Below are 23,265 nucleotides of genomic sequence, written 5' to 3'. Positions count from 1 at the left end.
TTCAAGATGCGGGTTAGGTTAGTTCTTGTAGGTTCGGTTGGTCTTAATGTGGCACTTTAGAATAACGTACATGTCAGCATTTTTTGCTATATCTATACTGTTGTAATGTTTGACTGACTCCCTTTTTGTTGTTCATAGCAATTTTCATGTATATAGCGGCTGCCAAGCATCATCAGTTAAGTACTGTACTATGTACTGTATATAGGAAATTCGTAATTCATGTACATACTTTATTTCATTGTTTTAAAACTTACTCTTTTTCAGCGTAGTAGTTAGTAAGCTGTGATGTGATACACATCAGGCAGAGTTAGTTGTTTTTTTCGCACTCCTTTTATTGTTACCGTTATCTTTTGTTTGCAATAGCAAAAATAACTATTGTTGTATTGGGTCAACAGAAAAGTTCAAAGTCTATTAATTCTTTATGTTGCTGTATTGTTTACGTTATACTGTTTACAAGTTAACTATCCTGACTAGATGGTAGAGTTTACTTTAGAGTCATCAAGTTATACTTTACTTATTCTTACATATTAGAGTTGTTTCAATAATATTACTAATGTTGCATGTACAATACAGGATTGTTGAACATAAGAACATAAGAAAACAGGGAAGCTGTAAGAGACCGCCAGGCCTACACGTGGCTGTCCCTCTTTGATTAAAGCTAACTAATTTTATCGATCATTCCCATCCATGAATATAGTTAATCTTCTTTTGAAGCTCCCTATTGACTCAGCCCTGACTACATCACCACTAAGACCGTTCCATTCATCAACCACTCTGTTTGAAAACCAGTTTCTTTCCATTTCTCTCCTTAACTTGAAGTTTTCAAGCTTAAACCCATTATTTCTGGTTCTGTCCCCACTACTGATCCTTGCAAAGGTTTCTATAGAAACCTTGAAGCTACCTTATAAGGTGGCTCCAAGGTTTGATACCGCAAGCCATTCTGAGACATCAGCTTCTCAATAAGGTACATAGAATGTTCAGTTGTTATACTTGATCTCATGATATGGTATATAGCAGTATAAGCAAAAGCTGGTGATATCATAGTTATACATTTACCCTATTCATCTATCCTACAATCTTAGATCTTGCCTTGTTATCATCAAATTCCCATCTCTGTTTAAGAAAAGGAACAACATAACTAAGAAGGCAACATATGTTTCTATCAGCAACTACAGTACAGAAGGTATAATTGTGTACCTTACTGCCCGACAGGTGCGACAGGAGAGGAGATACCGTGACCCACTAGATCTCCTACACATGGATGACAGTGAATTGTTAAGGAATTACTGATTAACAAGGAACTAAATTTTTTAATTGTGTGAAGAACTAGAGCCACATATTGGGAGAAGAACAAGATAGTCTCATGCTATCCCAACACATACTCAGGATTTTGCGCTTTCAAGCAAGTGTATAACTTCAAAACCTTAATGGTGATGCAACAAGTTTAACCCAAGCCAGTGTCAGTCGTGTGATTGGGCACGTAACAGATGTCTCGAAAGACATGGCAAGGACTCAGAAAAGAATGACAACAAAGTCATATCAACTTAACAGGACTGTACAAGTTTATCACAGAATAATTGGTTTCCCAAAGGTCGTTGGTGCTATTGATGGGTATACCCATCAAGGCACCAAGTGAAAATGAACATGTACGTATATGTTAACAGAAAAAGGTATCACTCACTCAAATTGCAAGTAGTAGCTAATGCAGACCACCTCATCATAAGCTACACTGTCAAGTACCCTGGAAGCACTCATGATGCTTACATCTGGAACAACTGCCCTCTAAGAGATCGCGTCCAAGCTAGGCTTTATCGAGACGCTCACCTCCTTGATGAGCATTGCGTCATATCGTTATCAAACTAAATAGGCTGTTTTATGGTCACATATAGCATTCCATAGTGTTTTTTTTAGTAAGCAGAAGACATTTGGTGGACTTTACGATCCTGTAGAGGTATACATAATTTACTTTATGTATTAAACAGTGCCTTGATATTTATAATTTGGGCTAGAGTTGATTAACATTTGATGATCATTAATTTATAAAACTAGAAAGTCACTCCTATACATAGCATTTCCACTGTTGACATGCATATACAAGTAAGTGAGACGTTTCTATATCATTTTTCCTGATTGCAAGTGATAGTGGCTACCCACTTGAATCCTTTCTCCTCACTCCATTTCCACACCCAAGCACCCGTGTGGAAGAAAGATTCAATAGAAATCATGCCAGGATCCGATTTATCATTGAGAAGATTTTTGGTATTCTGAAATTTCGTTTCCAGTGTCTGCATCGTTCAGGTGGGTTTCTTCAACACGACCCTAAAAAAAAAAAAAAAAAAAAAAAGAACTGTGCGAAGATAGCTGCAGTCTGTATGCTGTTCCATAAATACAGCATTCAACAAGGAATACCTGTTCCCGAGCCCCTGGAGGATGATGCTGAAGATGATGAGCACAACCCTCCAGATGGAGCAGGTACTATAAATACTACTGGACAGCGGGTAAGAAGTGAAAGTGATAGATTTTTTTCCTTTGTTTGTGAGAAATCTCGAAAATTGCCGATGGTTTTTCATTAAGTTAAGTTTATGTATACCGCTATATTGAAACTGATGTATATTATTATATCTACTAAATTAAGTTTGTATGTATGTACTGCTATGTTTGATTAAGTTGATGTATATTATTTCATTTGTTAAGTTAGGCTTGAATATAAAAAAATTCAGCTCATTTTATTCTCTTAAGTTAGTTTTACATAGTAAAATGTTTAAGCCAATGTGCATTACTTTATCTACTAAGCTTCAAGTGCAACACAAATCTAACATAAATGACTTTAGTATATTAATGTAAGGATTTTAATGAATGTATATTTTATTTTGATATATATTTGTAGGAGAGCTACATAAATAAACCTAACTTAATATTGTAATTTAACTTTAACACTGTATTATATTTAAATCTATAATATAATGTATATTAACTTAACCAACCGCGCGGACCTCACTGACAATGCACAGTATTTACCTACAGACGGGTCCATACTTCATGATACAGTCGCCCTATTCCTACTCTCACTTTTACCTAGAGCGACATGTCAACTCAAGGGATTTAACAGGTAAATATCGTTAGCTAGAAGTCGTAACATATAATGTTAAACCACATATCCATTCTCAAGCCCACCTCATGTCCGCCTCTCTATTCCCGCTCCTTTCTTGTTTCTACACTTCCCATACCTCCTCCCTACCGCACCAATCTAACATTTAAATGCCAGTGGTGTTTCGAAAACATTCTTTAAACTTCCTATCAATATAGAAAGGAAAACCAACAGCAGTGAATTTGTTAAAAATAGTCAAAATGAAGCTCCAAGGCGTGTGACAGTACCAGTGTGGTCCACTGTTCCACAAAGCAAGCCGGTAAACCACATTATAAAAACTGATCACGGGGAAATCCCTTACTTAATAAAACCATGTTCCCCATTATTGCTCTATGAAACACACAAATTAATCTCCCTACAGTAATTTGATGATTCTATCTTAGTAATATTCTAAATAATCGTTGACAGGTGACTCATTGATGATGTACACAGCCACATTATCGTAGACAGGTGACTCATTACGTTCTTGACTTGTGCATTGATACACAGCCACATTATCGTAGACAGGTGACTCATTACGTCCATGACTTGCGACTTGATACACAGCCACATTTTCGTAGACAGACGATTCATTACGTCCATGACTTGTGCCTTGATATGCTGCCACATCATCATAGAGAGGTGACTCGTTATATTCAGTGGCCAAGTTCTCGTTCTTTCTTGGCTCAGTAACACTTGGGTGTACTTGCGCAATAGGCGCAAGACAAGTGGGCACCCATGATTCATTTGAGTCCCGCTCCTGGTCTAAGTGTGGGTGATCGTCGTGGTGTCCAGACTGGAATTCAAATCTCCTCGGGTCTGTTGAAAGAAAACGTTACGGTAATTTTTATGCATAAATGGACAAATTCTAAACACAAGCAAGAAAACATAGTTCACATTTTCAGATGTTTCGACGACTCGACCACTCAGCTCAAGTACTTTCAACAAACTTAAGTGGAAATTATAGTGACTCTGAAGACCATTCTAATTATTATAGGAGGTACTAGACCCCTACTAAAACGAAAATTTATTCCCAGCTAGGTTTAATATCATTAGTTCTGTTCTGGAACAGTTCTGATCTGGATCAGTTCAGGAGATGCTGTGAACCTTCATGAAAGCTAGTTGTGATCTCGCTGAACTTTGTGTCTTTGTGTAGCAGAGCTCGAGAGGGCAGTCACAGCCTACCCTCTCAAGACAACTCTCCTCCTTCACACAGAACTACATGCACTTCCTACACACTTAAAATTTCAGAAAATGGCGGCTCCCAATCCTACCTCGAAGTTCCCTTCTGGGATGGAGACCAGAAATGTCCCCAGGTCGGACTGCTGTCTCGGAAGCGACCCAAAATGTCTTGACACCTCCCTCAACTTTTCTTCATTAACTTCTGCCATATTCGCTGTCTTAGACCTAATTTTCAATCTGGAAAATACCATCTCTCCTCTACTAAATATCATCTTCTTTTACTCACCGAAACACAGGTGTCTGAGGCAACTGACAGTAGCCCCTTTTCTGTTTCCTCCTACTTTCTCTATCCTCATTTTCGTTCCAAAAATGGATGTTGCGTCTATGTGATCAGCAACTTTACTTGCTTTCGTGACCACGCTCTTGTATCTTTCGAGTTTTCCAACATCTGATTTCGACTCAATAGTCACTCTCTACATAAATTTCTCTATGCTGTTTACCTCTCCCCTAACTCCTCTGACCAGAGTAAATTCTTTGACTGTTTAACTTTTAAGGTGGAGCACATTCGGTCTCTCTATCCTTTCGCGGTAATCAGTATCCTTGAAGATTTCAATGTTCACCACCAACTTTGGCTTTCCTCTCCATTCATTGACAATCCTGGTGAAATATATTATAGCCTTCAACTTTGCTGTTTTCCATGACCTAGAACAACTGGTGCAACAACCTATTCGTATTCCTAATCGTCTTGGAGATACGCCTAACATTTTTGCCTTTTTCCTTACCTCTAATCCTTCTGCTTATGCTGTTACTCTATCTTCTCCGTTGGGCTCATCCGATCACAATCTTGTTTCCGTATCTTTTCCTATTTCTCCAATCCCTCCTCAGGATCCCCCAAAGCGGAGGTACACCTCTGGCGTTTTTGTCTCTGCCAATTGGGGGACCTGAGGAGATATTATGCTGATTTTCCCTGGAATGATTGTTGTTTTTTGTGTCAGAGACCCATCTCTGTGTGCTGAATGATTAACAGAGGTGATAGTGTCTAGTATGGAGGCGTTCATTCCTCATTCTTTTTTTCAACCTAACTTTCTAAACCTTGGTTTAACACATCCTGTTCTCGTGTTATATACAAAAGGTACTTGAACCTTCCATCACCTGAATCTCATGCACTTTACATATCTGCCCGAAATCATGCCCAGTCTTTTCTTCAACTTGCCAAACACTCCTTCATAAATAGAAAATGTCAAAGTCTTTCAAATTCCAACTCCCCTCAAGACTTCCAGCATCTGGCGACAAACATCTCCAATAATTTAACTTCTTCATCTTTCCCTCCTTTGTTTTTATCCTGATGGCACCACTGCCATCATATCTGTCATTAAACCTGAACTCCTCTCTCAAACCTTTGCTAACAATTCCACCTTGGAGGATTCTAGGTTTCTCCCTCCTTCTCAACCTACCTCTGACTATTTTATGCTTTCAATCAAAGTTCTTCCTTTTGCTCTCAAAAACTGTGCTACCGTGCCTTGCCTGGTCAAACTCTTTCAACTATGTCTATCTACTTCTACCTTTCCTTCTTTCTGAAAGTTTGCCAACATTCAACTTGTTTTTAAATTGGATGACCGTTATAATCCCTCAAACTACCTCCCTATAGGTTTGAAATCTTGCTTGTCTTAAGATTTTTAATCTATCCTCAATAGGAAGATTCTCAAACATCTATCGCTTCACAATCTTCTATCTGCATGACTTTCGTCAAGGACGCTCTACTGGTGATCTTCTGGCCTTAATTGATAAGTCTAGAACATAATCTTTTAGATTTTCATAAAAATTTTGCTTTTGCATTAGACATATCAAAAGCTTTTGATAGAGTCGGGCACAAAGCTTTGGATTCAGAACTGCCCTCTTACGGTTTCTATCCTTCTCTCTGCAACTTTATCTCCAGTTTCCCTTCCTGACCTTCCTAAAGAAGCACCCAACATTCTTAATCTTTTTTGTCTCTAATCCTTCTGCTTATGCTGTTACTCTGTCTTCTCTGTTGGGCTCCTCCAATCACAATCTCATATCTGTATCTTGTCCTATTTTTCCAATCCTTCCAAGGGATCCCCCAAGTCAGAGGTGTCCCTGACGTTTTGCCTCAGCCAGCTAGGGGGAACTGAGGAGGTATTATGCTGATTTTCCCTAAAAAGGTGACAGTTCTAATCCCTCAAACTACCGCACTATAGGTTTAATTTCTTTCTTATCTTAAGTTTTTCAATATATCATCAATATGAAGATTCTCAAACATCTGTCACTTCACAGTCATCTCTGATATCCAGTATGGCTTCCGTCAAAGTCGCTCTACTGGTGATCTTCTGGTATTCCTTACCGAGTCTTTTATAAATTGCGGTGAAATTTTTTGCTGTTGCATTCGACATATCAAAGCTTTTGATATAGTCTGGCACAAAAGCTTTGATTTCAAAACTGCCCTTCTACAGCTTCTATCTTTCTTTTTGCAACTTTATCCCAGGTTTCCTTTCCGACCGTTCTATTGCAGCCGTGGTAGACGGTCACTGTTCTTCTTCTAAATCCTCAGATTTCGGTCCTGTGACCCACTCTCTTTCAATCATTCATTAATGATCTTCTTAACCAAACTTCTTGCCCTATCCACTCCTATGCTGATGATACCACTCTGCATCTTTCCACGCCCTTTCAGAGACGACCAATCCTTTACGAACTCAACAGGCCATTCAGGGACGTTACAGAACGTTTGGCTTGTGAGTTTTCTAAGATTTCTGATTTGGGCAGAGAAAACTTAGTAGTGTTCAATACCTCAAAGATTCAATTCCTCCATATGTCAACACCACAGAACCTTACAGACAAGTATTCCCTCTTTTTCAATGACACTCAACTGTCCCCCTCTTCTACACTAAATATCCTCGTTCTGTCCTTTACTTATAATATAAATTAGGAACTTCACATCTCATCTCTTGCTAAAACAGCTTCTATGAAGCTAGGGGTTCTGAGGCGTCGCCAAAAGTTTCTTTCGTTCCTCCAGCTGCTTACTCTGCACTATACTTTTCGCATGTACTCTTCGCATGTTTGGGAGTTTCCGCTCACACAGTTTTATTAGATAGGGTAAAATCAAAAGCTTTTCGTCCCATCAATTCTTCTCCTATGACTGACTGTCTTCAATAATTTTTTCACCTCCGGAATGTAGGATCTCGTACTATCTTTTATCGCTATTTTCATGCTAACTGTACTACTGATCTTGCTAATTGCATGCCTCCCCTCCTCCTGCGATCGCGGTGCATAAGGCTCTCTTCTTCCTCTCACTCCTATTCTGTCCAAGTCTATTACAAGAGTTAACCAGCACCTTCAATCATTCACATCTTTCTCTGGTAAACTCTGAAACTCCCTGCCTGCTTCTGTATTTTCATCTTCCTTTGACCTGACTTCCTTTAACTTAAAGAGGAAGATTTCAAGACGTTTGTCCCAGACTTATGATTAACTTTATTTGATCTTTAAGGAAACTGGCGATCAAGTGGGCCTTTTTCTTATTATTTTTGTTGCCCTAGCCCTGCTTCCCCACCTTGTATAAAAAAGATCCAATAATTGCTTAATAAGAAATCATTCGTAACCAGTAAAGAAAATATACGTAGGAAACTTAATGAATCGTCTCGGTGACATTTTAGCAACATTTTAAGACCATAAAACATCTGAAGATGCTTCCTGTACTTTGTGACCAACTTCATTAACAATATGATATATATTTTTTTCATCACTTGAGGAGATAAAGTTTATGAAAGCCAAGATGGAAGGAACACTTTCTCTTCTGGAAGACCTTTAAACTGTGTGATAAACAGCAAAACATAATCTTAAGTGTACCTATTATAAGTTCTCTAAATGAGGCATATGAAAAACCTTTTAGTAAACCTAAAGTAAGTGAAAATGCAAAATTATCTCTATTTAAAGAAGATAGAGGAAATTCAGGTATTCAGTAAATTATGGCTTGATAAAGCTGCCTGAAGATGAACAGTCCGCGAATGCCGTGTACAAAGAACTGGATGTTCTAAAAAGTGTGATGGCATCGTGCTTCGAGAAAAAAAATACTGAAAGTTGAAGTGCATTGCAGGCAGCGAGGGCTGTATACGTGACGAACAACAGAGAGGTTTGGTAAAGATCATGATAAGAGTTGAAGAGAATAACAAAATTAGTATATCAAACACACACACACACACACACACACACACACACACACACACACACACACACACACACACACACTCATACCTCACCTGGCAGTATGTGCTGGTGTCGCTTGAGATATACTATTAACATCACTGCTACAACCAGCGCCGCCAGCAGGAGCGATGTTGTCGAGACAAACAAGGGCAGCGACAGCCATGAAGACGAGGCTGTTGTAGAGGCAGTGTTCATTCCTAAGGCTGTGTTCTTGTCAAATAGAGCGATATCGCAGACAGAGAAATTGAAGTGTTGGACATTGGATGCATCCCGATATGTGATGTTACAGAAGTCGGGTAGTCTTTTTGCAATCCACCTTGAAGGGCCGTAAGCCAACAATTCAAACTCCGGGACACTTTGTTGTACTTGTAACTGGTGATTGATCGTGCACATCAACTGGCATTCTTCAGTTACGATACCCATAGAAACACTAGACTTGTTGGTCACCGCCCACCACGCCTCCACATGCTGCCACTCATCACCCTGAGGAAAGCACTGATGCTCCCCACGTAACCACGCTCGGAGCTCAACGTTACTACTTTCAGTCACCGTGAGAAGAAGACCTCTGAAACCACTTTCAGGTTTCCCAACCATAGAAATATTGCTTTCTTGTTTTCTCTGGATGGATTCTACATCTTCTGTCTTTTCTAAGACTATTTCGGTAGCATTACAGGCCATGGTGGGGCTGGAGATGCCTTCGGAGCTCAGTGGCAGGAGCAGCAACAGCGACGGCAATACTTTCGCCATGGCTAACTTAGTATGTTTGAATTATTTTCGTGATAAAAGCATATTTTTTTATTGCCTTCATCCTGTGACAAGTGTATTTGGTCTATCATCGTCTGCATCCTGTGATTGATATGTGTACTTATATGCGATTAGCCGTATATCTTTGCTTTCATCCTTTGATAAGAACGAATACATTATTTGCCTTGACGCTGTGGTAGCTCACGCAAAGTTACAGCTGCCGTTACGTTTTGGTTAACTTATTATTCCAAACATGAATCTTATTCCTATTAGATGTTGGGATAGAAAAAAAAAATCTTTTTTATTCTCCTGCTTGTTCTCATTCATGGTGCTACTTTTTACCCTTTTAGAGATGACTTTTAAAGTCTAGCTTAAACATTCCTCTCCCGCCAACATTCCTTCTCCTTTTTTTCAGCCCATTTCCTTCAGTTTTACATTCTGCATACATATCATGCTATTTGAAATCATGATCTATGTACACATGCACATCTGCTACAGGAATTGTTTTTATTTCAGTCTCTCTTCAATCTGAACATTGTTCTTGTTTTGGTTCTGCCAACCAACCTCATCGCCTCATAAGAATCATCGTTCCATATTTTACTGTAATCATTACCATTGCTATTAATTATTATTTCCTTGTCACAAAAGATCAACAAAGGGAAAATGAAAAAAAGGATAAATCTTCATAGTCCTCGCTTGGAAAAAATTAAATCGTTGAAATAGACAGGCAGAGAATTCAAGAATTCAACTCTGTGATTACTTCACACTCAGACACACACACACACACACACACACACACACACACACACACACACACACACTGCAGCAGATCAAACAGTGAAACACACACACACACACACACACACACACACACACACACACGGCTTGGTAGCTCAGTGGTTAGAGCGCTGGCTTCACAAGCCAGATGACCGGGGTTCGATTCCCCGGCCGGGTGGAGATATTTGGGTGTGTCTTCTTTGACGTGTAGCCCCTGTTCACCTAGCAGTGAGCAGGTACGGGATGTAAATCGAGGAGTTGTGACCTTGTTGTCCCGGTGTGTGGTGTGTGCCTGGTCTCAAGCCTATCCGAAGATCGGAAATAATGAGCTCTGAGCTCGTTCCGTAGGGTAACGTCTGGCTGTCTCGTCAGAGACTGCAGCAGATCAAACAGTGAAACACACACACACACACACACACACACACATATATATATATATATATATATATATATATATATATATATATATATATATATATATATATATATATATATATATATATATATATATATATATATATGGGTACTACTTATGTTGACATAATTATGTCCATCATCGCCTCTATTTCAATTTCAATTTGTAGTGGGAAATTCCAGGAGTTGCAATAAAGTACATAAGGATCAATTATACTCTTTGACCTAATTTTTGTTATGATTTATCATTTTCAGCGGTGCAGTCCTTCCACCTCGAAGGGACGTGTACAGAACATATGTGTTAAAAGTGCACGGGGAAACTATGCGATTGTTGAATCATCTGTCACTTTAGAGTTTAGACAAGACAGAGCTGCACTAATGCATGATTTCTACTGAGTAGAAGGAAAAAATGTTAAGACACTTCTGAACAGCGTCAGTGTTTAGGATCCAGATAAAGATTTTGATTGTTTCTTTAGTTGTGCAAGTCGAATGTTGAGTGAACGGGATGGAAAGTTGGCGCGAAAGACGCATGTATGGGAGGTCTTACTTCACCATTATTATAGGCGAGTCTTCCCTGACCTTAACCAAGGGGTGGTGGGGTAGGCTGGAACGCCCGGCAACCCTGTCTCTCCGCACCACTGCCGCGCTAAAATCAATGCTCTTCCTGTGGCAGCAGAGACGGTGAGGCGCATGTGTCCCAGTGGCTTGACTTTCACAGCTGAGGCAAGATGTCGGCGACGGCGGCTGCCTTCGTCTGCTTTGGTATGATACGTATTAGTAACGCGTATTTATAGTTTCCATACACGAGCAGCACGTGTGTCAGTAGGACTTGCAGGGGCCTGTGGGGCGAGTGTCTGTGGGTGTAAATAAGCAGGACTCGTCTAGGCCTGGTCGATGAAGTAAACCTGGCGATCCGTGAAATTTTTATCAATACACTTATTTTTAAGCTTTACGAGGCATATATCACCAAAAGTAAGACAGCCTCTCCAAGTGCATGTTAGGTTTGCTTAAACAGTGTTAAAGTACTTGAGTTGCGCAGAAATAATGCAACATTTCTGGTGAGGGATATTGTTGAACTCGGCCAGCTTAATCATAGTTACTCGTAAAATCCAAGGAGCAGTTTCCACACGCTCCCTCGACATGCGTGGGAGGGTTGGATCATGTATGTATCCACTGATGAACATTCTGGTGTGTGGGAGTGACCGACTTGCATGGGGGGGGAAGAAGAAGGCTGAATTATAATCAATATACGATTTTTGGGATTATAGAAATTAAATATAAGATTGTAGGTATTCCAGGCATGTTATTGAAGAATGTTTCGTGAGTGTTCCTGTTGTGTGTTAACAGCTGTGGTGGCGGTGGTGGCAGGAACCACTGATGTCCTCCCTGCCCTTACCCGAGTTCCGGCCAACACAGTCACTAGTGCTAATACAACCAACACTCCAGGCATCACCCAAGACTCCACCACACACTCGCCCTCACCACCAGACTCCCAGCCACCACCAAATGCTAAAAAGAGGACTGGGGCAGGCGCGTCCCCACAGCTCACAGACGAAGGTGCAGTCGACATCCCGCCTCGCCGCCACTCGCCTTCAGGGGGGGACGTCGGGAACACGGAACTTTTAGCTGCTAGTGCGAGGATCGAGGACACCAACAACAAGCTGGAGAAGGATAATGTTATTAGTGACGTGGTGTACGAAGAGCTGCCGGTGCCCATGGCTCTGAAGGGAACAGGTGAGAAATGATGAATACATTCATCGCAGTGCTTGTTTGTTTATAGTTCTCCTTCCCTTGAGTCAGGCGATGGCGCCATGTACAAGTCTTTTTCTAGTGGTTTGCGTTTCTTGCATCTTCTTCTGCGACTCACACCCTTTATTTTTTTGTAGTTCCATTGTACATAAGAACATAAGAAAAGAGGGAAGTTGCAAGAGGCCACCAGGCCTATACGAGGCAGTCCCTGTGTGTTTAAAGCTATTTAATTCCATTTGTCATCCCCATCCATGAACTTATTCTATCATTACATCACACGCTCTGTCTTCTCCTCGACCTTATACGCTTCAACTGGATTTCTCCGGGAGTCCAAGTGCTTTTGATGAGTTCCTGCATGGCCTTCTCTTCATATTACGTGACCAAACTATCAATTTTTATCAAATCTTTTCACCTCTGTAATGCACTCCACTCCTGTTTTACCAATCACTTCCCCAACTGGGTGCGTATTTCTCCTGCCTTGTGTTCAAACCTGATGGTAGGTATCATCATGCCGAGGAGCCGCCGTGGCCATTCTTAAACGGGACTTGGTCATTTAGGTTTTGGTAATGGAACAAATAAATGTCAAACAAAAATTCAAAGAATGTTACATTTGTCAGTAGTAATTAATAAGCTCAAAGTATCATTGGGTTTAGAAAAAATTATGAGATTTGACATATGCAAAGTAACAGTGTATGACCGTTTGTGAGCATTGAGTGCAAAGCTTATCTTTAAGTTTTCCGTTTGATACTGCATTGATTCTTATTAAAGTTTCGATAATTAAGGAATGATAGTCTTGTATTGAAAAGGAATTAACGTCTTGCAGCCAGAGCGTTCCAAATGACGCAACATCAAACTTAACGGCAGGTGCGCCCAAACGGATGACAGCCTCCACCCATTACTCAAAAGTACCACCAAACTTGAGACGAGAGGCGTGGCTTGTTCATTTATTTTACAACCATGTTTTTTTTTTTTTCTGGTTTACTCATCTTTACTCTCTCTCTCTCTCTCTCTCTCTCTCTCTCTCTCTACAATGTGGGCTTTTCACGGGAATTTATGGGTTACAGGGGGTATTTTTTGGTGCCTCCCATTTGAAAGTCCACTCCTTAGGGAATCGTTACCCCGAGTAAGGAAGCCTTTCTTACACTCGGACCGTGGCCAAGATTCGAACCCGTGCGCTTGGGGACCCCTCGGAACCCAAAGCGCGTGTGGTTCCACTCTCTCTCTCTCTCTCTCTCTCTCTCTCTCTCTCTGTTGTACCGTTTTATAAGCTAATTCGTTATTTAACAAGTAGTGTATTCTGTCGCGTTCCATCAAAAGGAGAGGGTTATAGTAATGTTTTCTATAGATATTATCTTGTATGAAATTTTTCCTTCAGTAATTGTCATTTTCTTTAGCGTTCTTCTCTTTTTCCTCTTATATGTCTGAAACTAGACTTTCTTTTTAACATTCTAACGTTATTGATATTGCTCTGCACCTACCATTACCCTGCTTCCTTCCATACTCTAACAGGCATGGTATTCAGAAACTCCTCGCTGTCTCGGTGCGACTCATTTCAAAGGTCACAGAGATTATTAATCAAATTTTTAGGATTGTATTTCCTTCAAAGTTTAATAATAAAGAAGTATTTTGTTAATTTGTTACTAGAATCACGAAAACACTCTTGAAAACCTTTAGCTTCTATAGTAGAGGTTCTGAAATCAGTGGTGATGCAACCCAGGAGTTTTCAGGATATGATACAACGTGTACGTCTCAAAATACTGAGAGATGCTGTCTCTTTCTCAGCAGTCTCTAACCTGATTTTCTAAGTTGGCGCCGCAGTTGGATGACCGCAGCGTGATGGAGGGGGGATGGGGGAGGGATGATCTCCGCGGGTCTGCTTTCACTGATCTGATCCTTGCACGATTGTCAGAAAGTTCTTGAGATATGTATATGACACACTTTATAAATGAAACTTTTGTGTTTCCGAATTTCTACTAGTTATTTGTTTAAGCTACACACAACCGTGATTGACACAAGCTTTGGTTGACAATATCTTGTGGACTCTATTACATCAATATCCAGGACTTTGAAGAAAAAAATGGAATCTTAAAGCTGGAAGCTGAAATAGTTATTTACCCTTTTCCCATTTCGTGCAAATGTCATCAGGGATTTTAAGAATATAAGAACATAAGGAAATGAAAGCTGCAAGAAGCCACCACGCCTACACGTGTCAGTCCCTGCTATCCACCTACCTACTTATTTCCACCTATCATTCCTGTCCATATATTTGTCTGATCTTTTTTAAGTTACCTATTGACTTGGCACTAATAGCTTGATTATTGAGTCCGTTCCATTCATCAACTACTCTGTTTGAGAAATAGTTCCTTCCCATCTTTTTTCTTAAGTCTAATTTCTTAAACTTGAACCCATCATTTCTGGTTCTATCTTGACTACTCTGTACCATTAAATAACTATCTCTTCGACTAGTCATCACAGTCTAGTCAATATCAGTCAACTACACATCTATGTAGAATTTTTCTTTGGAGCTGACATGGACCTTCATTCTAGTCATATCACCTCGTCATAGCCAATCTCCTCCTGCTCCTGCCTCACAGTAATCAATCAGCCAGTCAGTCAGTCAGTCAGTCAGTCAGTCAGTCAATCGTTGAGTCTCCACATCATATTTTCTTGCCTTTGCATCACGGCAGTAATGGGTTAATGTGCTTCAACTTCGTCTTCAATGTTGAATTGCTGTATGTTGCGAAGACAGCTCAGTCCAAATACACGTTTCATTGGAACGTGAATAATAACAAACACTTTAGTTGAACAAAATATTTATTTGATCTAAGGTAACTTTGAATTTCAAATATAATGAATGAAAGGATAATGCATATTTTTTATTTCAACTTCAACCGCTGTCTCTCTTTAGTGATCATTTCCACCACCATCACCACCACCACCTGTATTACTCTCCCTCACTAGTGATAGTTTCCACCACTTGTACCGCTCACCCTTGCTATTTTCACGTGCACCACCATCACCACACTTGGTCACACTGCTTTTGGCATGTCTGTGCGTCTCCTCAGATACCAGCGGTTACATGCGGAGCGACGGTACTTACATAGTAAACGATGACGACGGCGTGAGCTGCGTGATGTTCTACTTCAAGGCAAACGTCAACATCTACTACCCTGACACGAAGGGCGACTACCTGGTGAGCTGAGAGACATACATTCTACTGCCACTTGTCACTTCACGTGGTGAAACACTAACTCCCTAACTCAAAGTTCCTACCCACTCACAGCCTCTCTCTACCCCAGAACACGAAGGTCTACACCCCAGACAACGCGGATGTTAGTGGCACATGCGACAGGGTTGGGAAGATGTCCGAGATCAGCATCTCCTGGGGTGCTTTCATCCTCTCCCTCGCCTTCGGGCAGGATGACATCACCGACACGTGGTTCGTCTCTAGATTCAACCTCACATACAACCTGAACGACGCCAAGTTCCCTAACGCTGCCCAGGGTAAGAAACGCTTAGCTCTTTCACCACCAGTGTAGTATTTCCGAAGACCACGAGAAGATTAGCCGAGTGCTTCTCATGTTAATGATATAGAAATTTCACTAACACCGTAAAAACAATCTTAGAAATCTGTGTAACATCAACTAGATGCATTTGAAAGTAATAGAGCTAAAGGCAGAAGTGTTTTAGAATAGGGTTCTTAGTACACGACTGGGAAAAGAAACTGAAATGAAACTTTAGTCTTAATTTTGAAATGCTCTCTCTCTCTCTCTCTCTCTCTCTCTCTCTCTCTCTCTCTCTCTCTCTCTCTCTCGCGGGATCACCTTGGCCTGCAGGTATCGGGCAGGTGTCGGCAGTGAGCAAGCCTGGACGAAAGTGGTGGCAGACGAGCAACGCGCGTTCCTTCCGCTGCCTAGTGGTGCACGACGTGAGGCTGACGGACGCCACCAACCACACTGCTATCCTGCACTTCGATGAGGTGCGCGTGCAGGCCTTCAACAACGAGGCAATCTTCAGGACGCGTGAGTGCTGCATCTCGTTATCACTCGACCCCATACAAAATTGCACAAGAATCTCTACTCTCTCTTACACCCAGATTTCTCCACCTCTCTAATGCATGAGTTAACAAATATTCCTTTATTTCCTGGCAAATTTAAGACTTCTTGCCTGCTTCTGTATTTCTTCCTTCATATGACATTTTTTTTTCAAGAAGATTTCAAGAAACTTGATTTGATTTTGGATGGTATTTTTTTTTCTTGTCTTTGTTAGTGAGTTTAGAGTATGATTTAGTGCAGTCTAGAATACGAAAAGTGTGCTTAGCTGTGATTCATGGTTCATTGTCTTATAATCTATGTACCTAAACATGTGCAGTTCTTTACCTTCTGTATTAGTCCGTATCCATTTCTTATGTTACTGAATTTAGGGCAATGTGGGAAAGATGTCCATTGCTATTTATTTATGATTCTTGGACAACTCTATCTTTATAACTGAGTGTGATTTTACTCCTTCGTAATGTCGTTAGTCTTGGTCATCTTTCATAGGTGTGAGCGGTGCACGTTCAGTATTGTGTTTGTGTTTAGGCTCCATTCCTGCTTGATTCTCTTACCTGATCGCTTGCAATTCTTCCTATTTTGTATTTTAGATAGTGTTAGATGGGGAAGGTGCGTCCATTTTTACTTATACATCACTCCTTATTAATTCCTCTTAATTATCTTAGTTCTTGTTTTTCTTTTTGAAGTTAGTGTGTACTTCAGTCTAGGACGTGAAAGGTGTGTAGGTATTTAGGTATAATCCCCGTTTACTACATCTATAACTGTGTACTGTTTCCCCCTGCCCAGCCAAGCATTGCAAGCACCGCGTTCACCGGGACGAGATGGTGCCGGTGACTGTGGGCGGAGTGCTGGCAGGCTCCACGCTGCTCACCATCCTCGTGTACGGCATCTTCAGGTACTTCAAGATCAAGAAGGTTCAGTATGACATCATGGAGTGACGTGTCCCCGCCCCGCCCTCCCATCCTCGACCCCCGACTCACCCAATCGACCCATCCTCAGCCCCATGCACGGTATTTGATCCTTCGTAACCACCTTCTGCTATCCTCCCTACCACTCAGAGGCTCCTGGGTGACAAGCGGCGCCATCACCAGCCTCCAGTGACTAGCGGCAGGTTCAGCCATACGCCACCAGATGTTTGACAATGTTTCTTTTTTTTTTTTTTTTTTTTTTTGTGTGTGTCACACGTAAAGCAGCTACTCCAGATATGCTTAGTGTGGGTTAGTTTGGTTTAGATAAGGTAGGTTTTTTTGTCTCTCTCTCTCTCTCTCTCTCTCTCTCTCTCTCTCTCTCTCTCTCTCTCTCTCTCTCTCTCTCTCTCTCTCTCTCTCTCTCTCTCTCTCTCTCTCTCTCTCTCTCTCTCTCTCTGTCCATCTGTAACCTCATCTAACCTAACCTAAAGTAATGTAACCTATCCTAACCCATCTCAAGAGTAGCTGGGGTGGCTGATCCTCATGTGATTTTTTTTCTTTTGTTTGCTTTTCGTCTTCATAGAGGATTGTTGATCGTTATGCGAAAATATTGTATCACCAATTCGAGTAGGAGAAAATGACAACGTAAGTATCTATGTACAGTACAAGCTATATAGGAGGAGGAAGCGCTGCTCTCATCTGCTGTTTCATGTAGCATTGTTTGCGGCGCAGCAGCACCATGTGCACCTACTGCTGCACTTATCAATAACAACAACAACAATAAAAAGAAAGATATCCAACATCTTCCATAAGAACACCCTGCTGGAGGCACAGTCCTGGTCACAAGAGAGTTGACCTGCTGTTACACTTCATGTTCTTCCAAGTGTTCTGCGTCTTGCATTTACGTAATGATGTGCCGGCAATGTCATACACGACCTGGCCCTTGGCGTAATCTGAGCAGATCAAGGTCTTCAAGGTCGAGGGAAAGAAGTTACACAGTGGGAGTGAAAACAATTATTGCGAAACAGTTCTGCCCCGCAAATCCACTACACTCAAAAGGCTCTAGAGGGTGGACTAAACGCGTTTTTTACTTTTTTTTTTTTTTTTTGTTTCTAGTGACAGATCAACAAGATTGTTACATTATTAACAGGAGAAGCACTCTTGGGAACCCGGCTGATTACCTCTGTTGCCTTTGAAAAGTCATGGCGAGAGAGCAGTGCGTCTCAGAGCACGGTCAGCAATGCGGTGGCTGCAGCTGCTCGATTGTCGGCCGTGACTGTACCTGAAAGGCGGGGTGTGGAATGCTGTAATTTGTTTCGCTTGAAATTTATGAGTGAATTACGTGTAGAAGAGATTATAGAAGAGTCTCGTGGCTAAGTTATGAATCTTTCTCTCTGTTTCTCTCCATATTCAATTCTCTCCCGCCAAACAAAGCGTTCTCGTTTCATCACGATCTCCGCTACAACGGGACGTGAATTCTGCAACAAACTAAGCAGAAACAATGTATTCGCCAATGGAACTTACTCCTGTTCGCTGCGCCACACCGCCGCCAGGACGAGACTGAGCTGATGTGTTAACGCTGAGATGCTTCAAGACAGAATACTAGGTTCAGCTTTAAGGCGTGAACTATGTTATTAAAATCTTGCCTGTTAAACAACCTTTACAGACGGAGCAGCAGCCACGCCACTCTTGTTTAGGCACCATTTGCGATATCCTTAACCGAGTAACTGTGCTTCATCGTAGGCCAAGGAAGGAAGTAATGATGAGTGCCGTGCCTGGTGAAAGCATGATCAGCGACACATGCACAGCACCAGAGCAAGCGAGGTCACTAGAACAAATAAATGGATGGATGGATTGATGGACAACGCGTTGGACCATATTCTGAAACACTTTTGCGCCGCACATCCACTATTTCAAAGGCTCTGCTTAAAATTACAGGAATTTTCTGATATAGTTTTTCCTGTTTCAATGACAGATTAACTAAATTTCTCCCAACATTATTAACTGGAGAAGCATTCTTGGGAACTTGGCTAGTCTGTGTTGCTTTTGAAGATAGTCATGGTAAGAGAGCAAAATAATTCAAAATATGGGCCAAAGTTTGTCTCCCGTGTTGAGTTACTTGGGTAGGAAGACTAAGTAGTTTGTTTCTGGCCGATGTTTGTCATGATAATGGAGAAGTAAGGTAGAAGGAAGAAGAATGAACTAGCCTTGTGTACGCTGTGTGAAGTTATGAGCCATAGCAATAATACGAAAGGGCTGGAAGATTTTAGGATGTTATCTCGAAGGTGTGTTGTTTTGAAAGGGAATGTATAGCAATAATGTAACTCAATAGTACCCGGAACTCAGATGACGGAAGTGCATTACTAGTTAACTTTCTAGTGGGAAACGTTGTGGATACAATTAGCTGCAAAAATCTTTAAGGTTTCAGATTCTTAAGTGGAAAAGTACGTAAGCTTAAAATATGATAAACTTAGCTACAATACAGCGTATGTAGTGCAGATTACTGTCACCTTCGAGAGGTAACGTATATTGTGCTTCTAGTTTGCGTATATTTCTTATTATGAACGTACGTATTTTGCGAGATTCAGACACACTCACAAGAACTGACACTTCAGCAGAGGCTTATTATTGCGCGTGGGTCATACGTCAACAGAGTGCCTCGTTCCGGATCAAAGTTCCAGCAAGGTTCATTTAGTGTTTAGGACGCCTCGATCCGCTCCGCTCACCACTCCCTCTCAGCTCGGTGGCGCTGCACGATCTGTATCTTAGTGGTTCACTTAGTACACGACAAATGGAAATCACCTTATTGGACATGTTATCATAAAGTAATGTTATATGAACGTTATAGCTAGGTATATAATACAGCCCCACCTGTCCTGCTGGCGAAGTGTGGGTGGGCGTCGCCTTGTGTGGGAGTGTGTGAGGGAGTCTGTCGCCCTCCCGGCAAGCGAGGCAGCCCCGACGAGGGTTTGGATATGTAGCCTATAAAGAATAATGAATAATCCAGTGGTTAAAGTGCATCGGTCTATTAGTAAACGTTTAATGGACCCTGAGGATTCTTGGTCACCACTGAGAACTGTGTGTTCCATCAGTGTGAACCTCGAGGCGCGGCCGTTTGCCTTGAGCTGTGCATCTCAATTCATGCAGTGACTATGATCTCATAATCAAATCTTCGTATTGGTAAAGCCACCGAGTTTGTCTTCGGCCACGATCTTTTAACCACTGGAATGTTGTTTGTTTGAGTCACGACCACTCCCCCGGTGACTGGTAGTCCTGTGTAAGGATCGAATATTGTGATTTTTAGATGTGAAACTTTTATTGTTATGTAATGAAAGTAACTTACAAGGGTAGTGTACCAATATCACGTTGTGCTGTGTTGGCCATTGTTGCCACCGAGAGCTCCTTCCAGCCACCAGCGACACCACCATCCCGCTGCGTCCCTTCGCTTCCCCGCCACACCGCACACCCACCTTGAAGAGCACGACCTATCCATTGTCCCCGCCTACACTTTGCCTTCATCACCTGCACACCCCTACACTCCCTTTACCTATCTCTCTCTCTCTCTCTCTCTCTCTCTCTCTCTCTCTCTCTCTCTCTCTCTCTCTCTCTCTCTTTTCATCCTCCTTCCTCCTCATGCACCTCCCGTCCTTGATCCTTGAGTCTCGCTGTGTCTGGCTGGAGCTGTACCGAGTCTTCCATGAGGTGCCACGTGACCTTGTGATAAGCCCCTTGCCCTTAGCCCCCAGTTGGGCGTGGGGGCGCGGAACGTGAAGCAGCACGTCGTCGCCCGCCCCGTCCCGCCCGTCACAGCATCACTCCACGACCACCGAGCCCCGCAGGTCCCTAAGACTCTGCCAGCGCTTCCTTTCATTGTGATTCCGAGTAACTAGTGTTGACATGAAGTAGATTATATTTTAATAGTGTTGACGATGCTGGGTGGAGTGACGCAAGTGGCGGCCTCCCTGCAGCCGCCATCCACGAGGCTGGGCACCACGTGGCGGTGACGCAGCTGCTTCACCTCCGCAGTGGAACAAATGTTAGTAATCCAGAATGATAGTGATTCATTTTGTACTCCTAAAAGCACTCCTGTTTATTATCATTATTATCTTTTATATATTTTTTTTCTGAACAGCATTCATTACTGTCATGCATATCACGCTAGCTAAAATTTCGTGCTAAAGTTGTTTCGTGTTTCGGGCAAATAATATTTTTTGTGTAACTCTTGATTACGTCATGATGACTGAAAGCTCTGATGAAATGGTGCAAGGCATGACTGAGTGCAGCTGTCTCAGGGAGCAGCAGGGCTTGTCTTCCTCGGCCCACAGCATGTTGGGGCCAGACAGCTGTGAGTCTATACATGACCCTCTGTCTGTATTGCAAACAGAGAAGGATGTTAAACGTGTGCTAGCAATACTGCTGGACTCAAGTAATCCGTTGCGACATATCATGCATTGTGCGGTGATGGCATATTGACATCAGTGAGGCAGTGGTTGATGCTCCGGGCAGAAATGATGACCAACCTTTCACGTGCTTGGCTTAACCTGCATCCTCTGAGCTCAGCTGCCTCGTCCACCAGGAAGAGTGACTTGACAGTACTACAGTTGCTAAGTTACTCATTGATTTCCCGAGGCATTCATTTGATGTAATCATCGCAATAAATAGTGGTAAAATAAAGGTCTTTTCCTCTCCCAAGCAAACCATCGGAGGATCGGAATAAAAGGTCGTGCTGAGGTCACATATACAAACACAGAACCTCCTTGTTTACTTCATCTCTAACTAGTAACTACAGTGCTTATCTGCTGCAATAGATGGTTTTATCACCGAGATGAGAGAGAGAGAGAGAGAGAGAGAGAGAGAGAGAGAGAGAGAGAGAGAGAGTTTAAGATTTAGTGTTTGCAATCAACAGTGTAAAGACTTTAAGACTGTAGTAGACTGAAGAAAGTATTGCAAAAATGTAAGTAAAGTGACCTGGATGACTCACGGCTCGGCAAGGAAAGGTTGCCTTGTGTAAGAGTGAGGTAATAATCAAAGCACAACACGTACCGGCAAGGCTTAAAGGTGAGTTATAGCGCTCGAAGGTTCAGGTGCTGCTGTCGTGGTAGTTTGGAAGCAGCATTGGTTTAGCTCAGTATAGTGCTGAGACTTCCTTTACTAAGGTGAAGTGAACACTACAAACTAAGGAAAAAAGGGCACTAGTTAAGAGTACAACACTAAATCATTATCTGAGATGGAGTGAAGAGATGAGCTTGTTTTACTTACAAGTATCTCAAATAGACTCTATATATAATAGGGAAGCGAAGCCGCCCGCAAAAAAAAAAAGAAAAAAAAAAAAGGTTCATGATAATAACTATGCAATAAAAAGCTATGTAAAAATAGTATCCTGCTAGCAGTACTAGAAAAAATATAGGTTTTGGATTTGGCGCTAGAATACCAGCAGTGCCATCTGGTGAGCTCCGCCTTGTTCCCTTCCCGCCCAAAGCCCCGCCCCACCTCACCTCACTCTCCCGCTGGAACTCAACAGGAGCTCGACGGCCGGTGGTGTGAAGTAAGTTGATATGTTGATGTTGTTGTTATAGTAGTAGTAACAGTAGTAGTACTTTTTATTGTTGTTATTGTTGTGTACATACCATGCGCTGCTAGTCTTGATAGATACGGACGTGCTGATTGAGTAAACCACCAATGAACTAGCTATAATTGACAATCATAAAACTGCTCTTTGAAAATAAACACATTTGGTCTTACAACGTGTGTGTGTGTGTGTGTGTGTGTAATTCACTGTTTGATCTGCTGCAGTCTCTGACGAGACAGCCAGACGTTACCCTACGGAACGAGCTCAGAGCTCATTGTTTCCGATCTTCGGATAGGCCTGTGACCAGGCGCACACCACACACCGGGACAACAAGGTCATAACTCCTCGATTTACATCCCGTAGCTACTCACTGCTAGGTGAACAGGGGCTACACGTGAAAGGAGACACACCCAAATATCTCCACCCGGCCGGGGAATCGAACCCCGATCCTCTGGCTTGTGTGTGTGTGTGTGTGTGTGTGTGCAGACCAGTGGTTTTTTTACTTGGGGGAGCGACCACCCCCCTATG

The 23,265-nt window shown here is 41.9% G+C and overlaps 2 protein-coding genes, 1 long non-coding RNA gene and 1 pseudogene across 3 annotated transcripts; 2 read left to right on the top strand and 2 right to left on the bottom strand.

Annotated features, from left to right (window-relative positions):
- Nucleotides 1–1,218: 1,218 nt before the first annotated feature.
- Nucleotides 1,219–2,914, top strand: LOC123516135 (annotated as a pseudogene).
- On the bottom strand, nt 2,910–9,125 carry LOC123516134. The gene is made up of 2 exons (XM_045275247.1): nt 8,578–9,125; nt 2,910–3,946 (listed from the first exon to the last, which is right to left on the bottom strand). Exons 1-2 carry the CDS (start codon nt 9,116–9,118, stop codon nt 3,528–3,530), a joined length of 960 nt encoding a protein of 319 aa, XP_045131182.1. The 5' UTR covers nt 9,119–9,125; the 3' UTR covers nt 2,910–3,527.
- Nucleotides 9,126–11,130: 2,005 nt separating this feature from the next.
- Nucleotides 11,131–17,587, top strand: LOC123516159 (lysosome-associated membrane glycoprotein 1-like). Its single transcript, XM_045275320.1, has 6 exons — nt 11,131–11,221; nt 11,807–12,193; nt 15,274–15,401; nt 15,508–15,712; nt 16,045–16,230; nt 17,047–17,587. Exons 1-6 carry the CDS (start codon nt 11,188–11,190, stop codon nt 17,196–17,198), a joined length of 1,092 nt encoding a protein of 363 aa, XP_045131255.1. The 5' UTR covers nt 11,131–11,187; the 3' UTR covers nt 17,199–17,587.
- Nucleotides 17,588–17,592: 5 nt separating this feature from the next.
- LOC123516160 lies at nt 17,593–20,857 on the bottom strand. Its single transcript, XR_006678107.1, has 2 exons — nt 20,716–20,857; nt 17,593–17,623 (listed from the first exon to the last, which is right to left on the bottom strand). It is a non-coding gene; the product is annotated as an uncharacterized LOC123516160 (long non-coding RNA).
- Nucleotides 20,858–23,265: the final 2,408 nt, after the last annotated feature.

The sequence above is a fragment of the Portunus trituberculatus genome, chromosome 40 (genome assembly GCF_017591435.1).
Source record: "Portunus trituberculatus isolate SZX2019 chromosome 40, ASM1759143v1, whole genome shotgun sequence".
NCBI lineage: Eukaryota > Metazoa > Arthropoda > Malacostraca > Decapoda > Portunidae > Portunus > Portunus trituberculatus.
The sequence above is the reverse complement of the archived record's forward strand: the minus strand, read 5'-3'. Positions and strand labels throughout refer to the sequence as shown.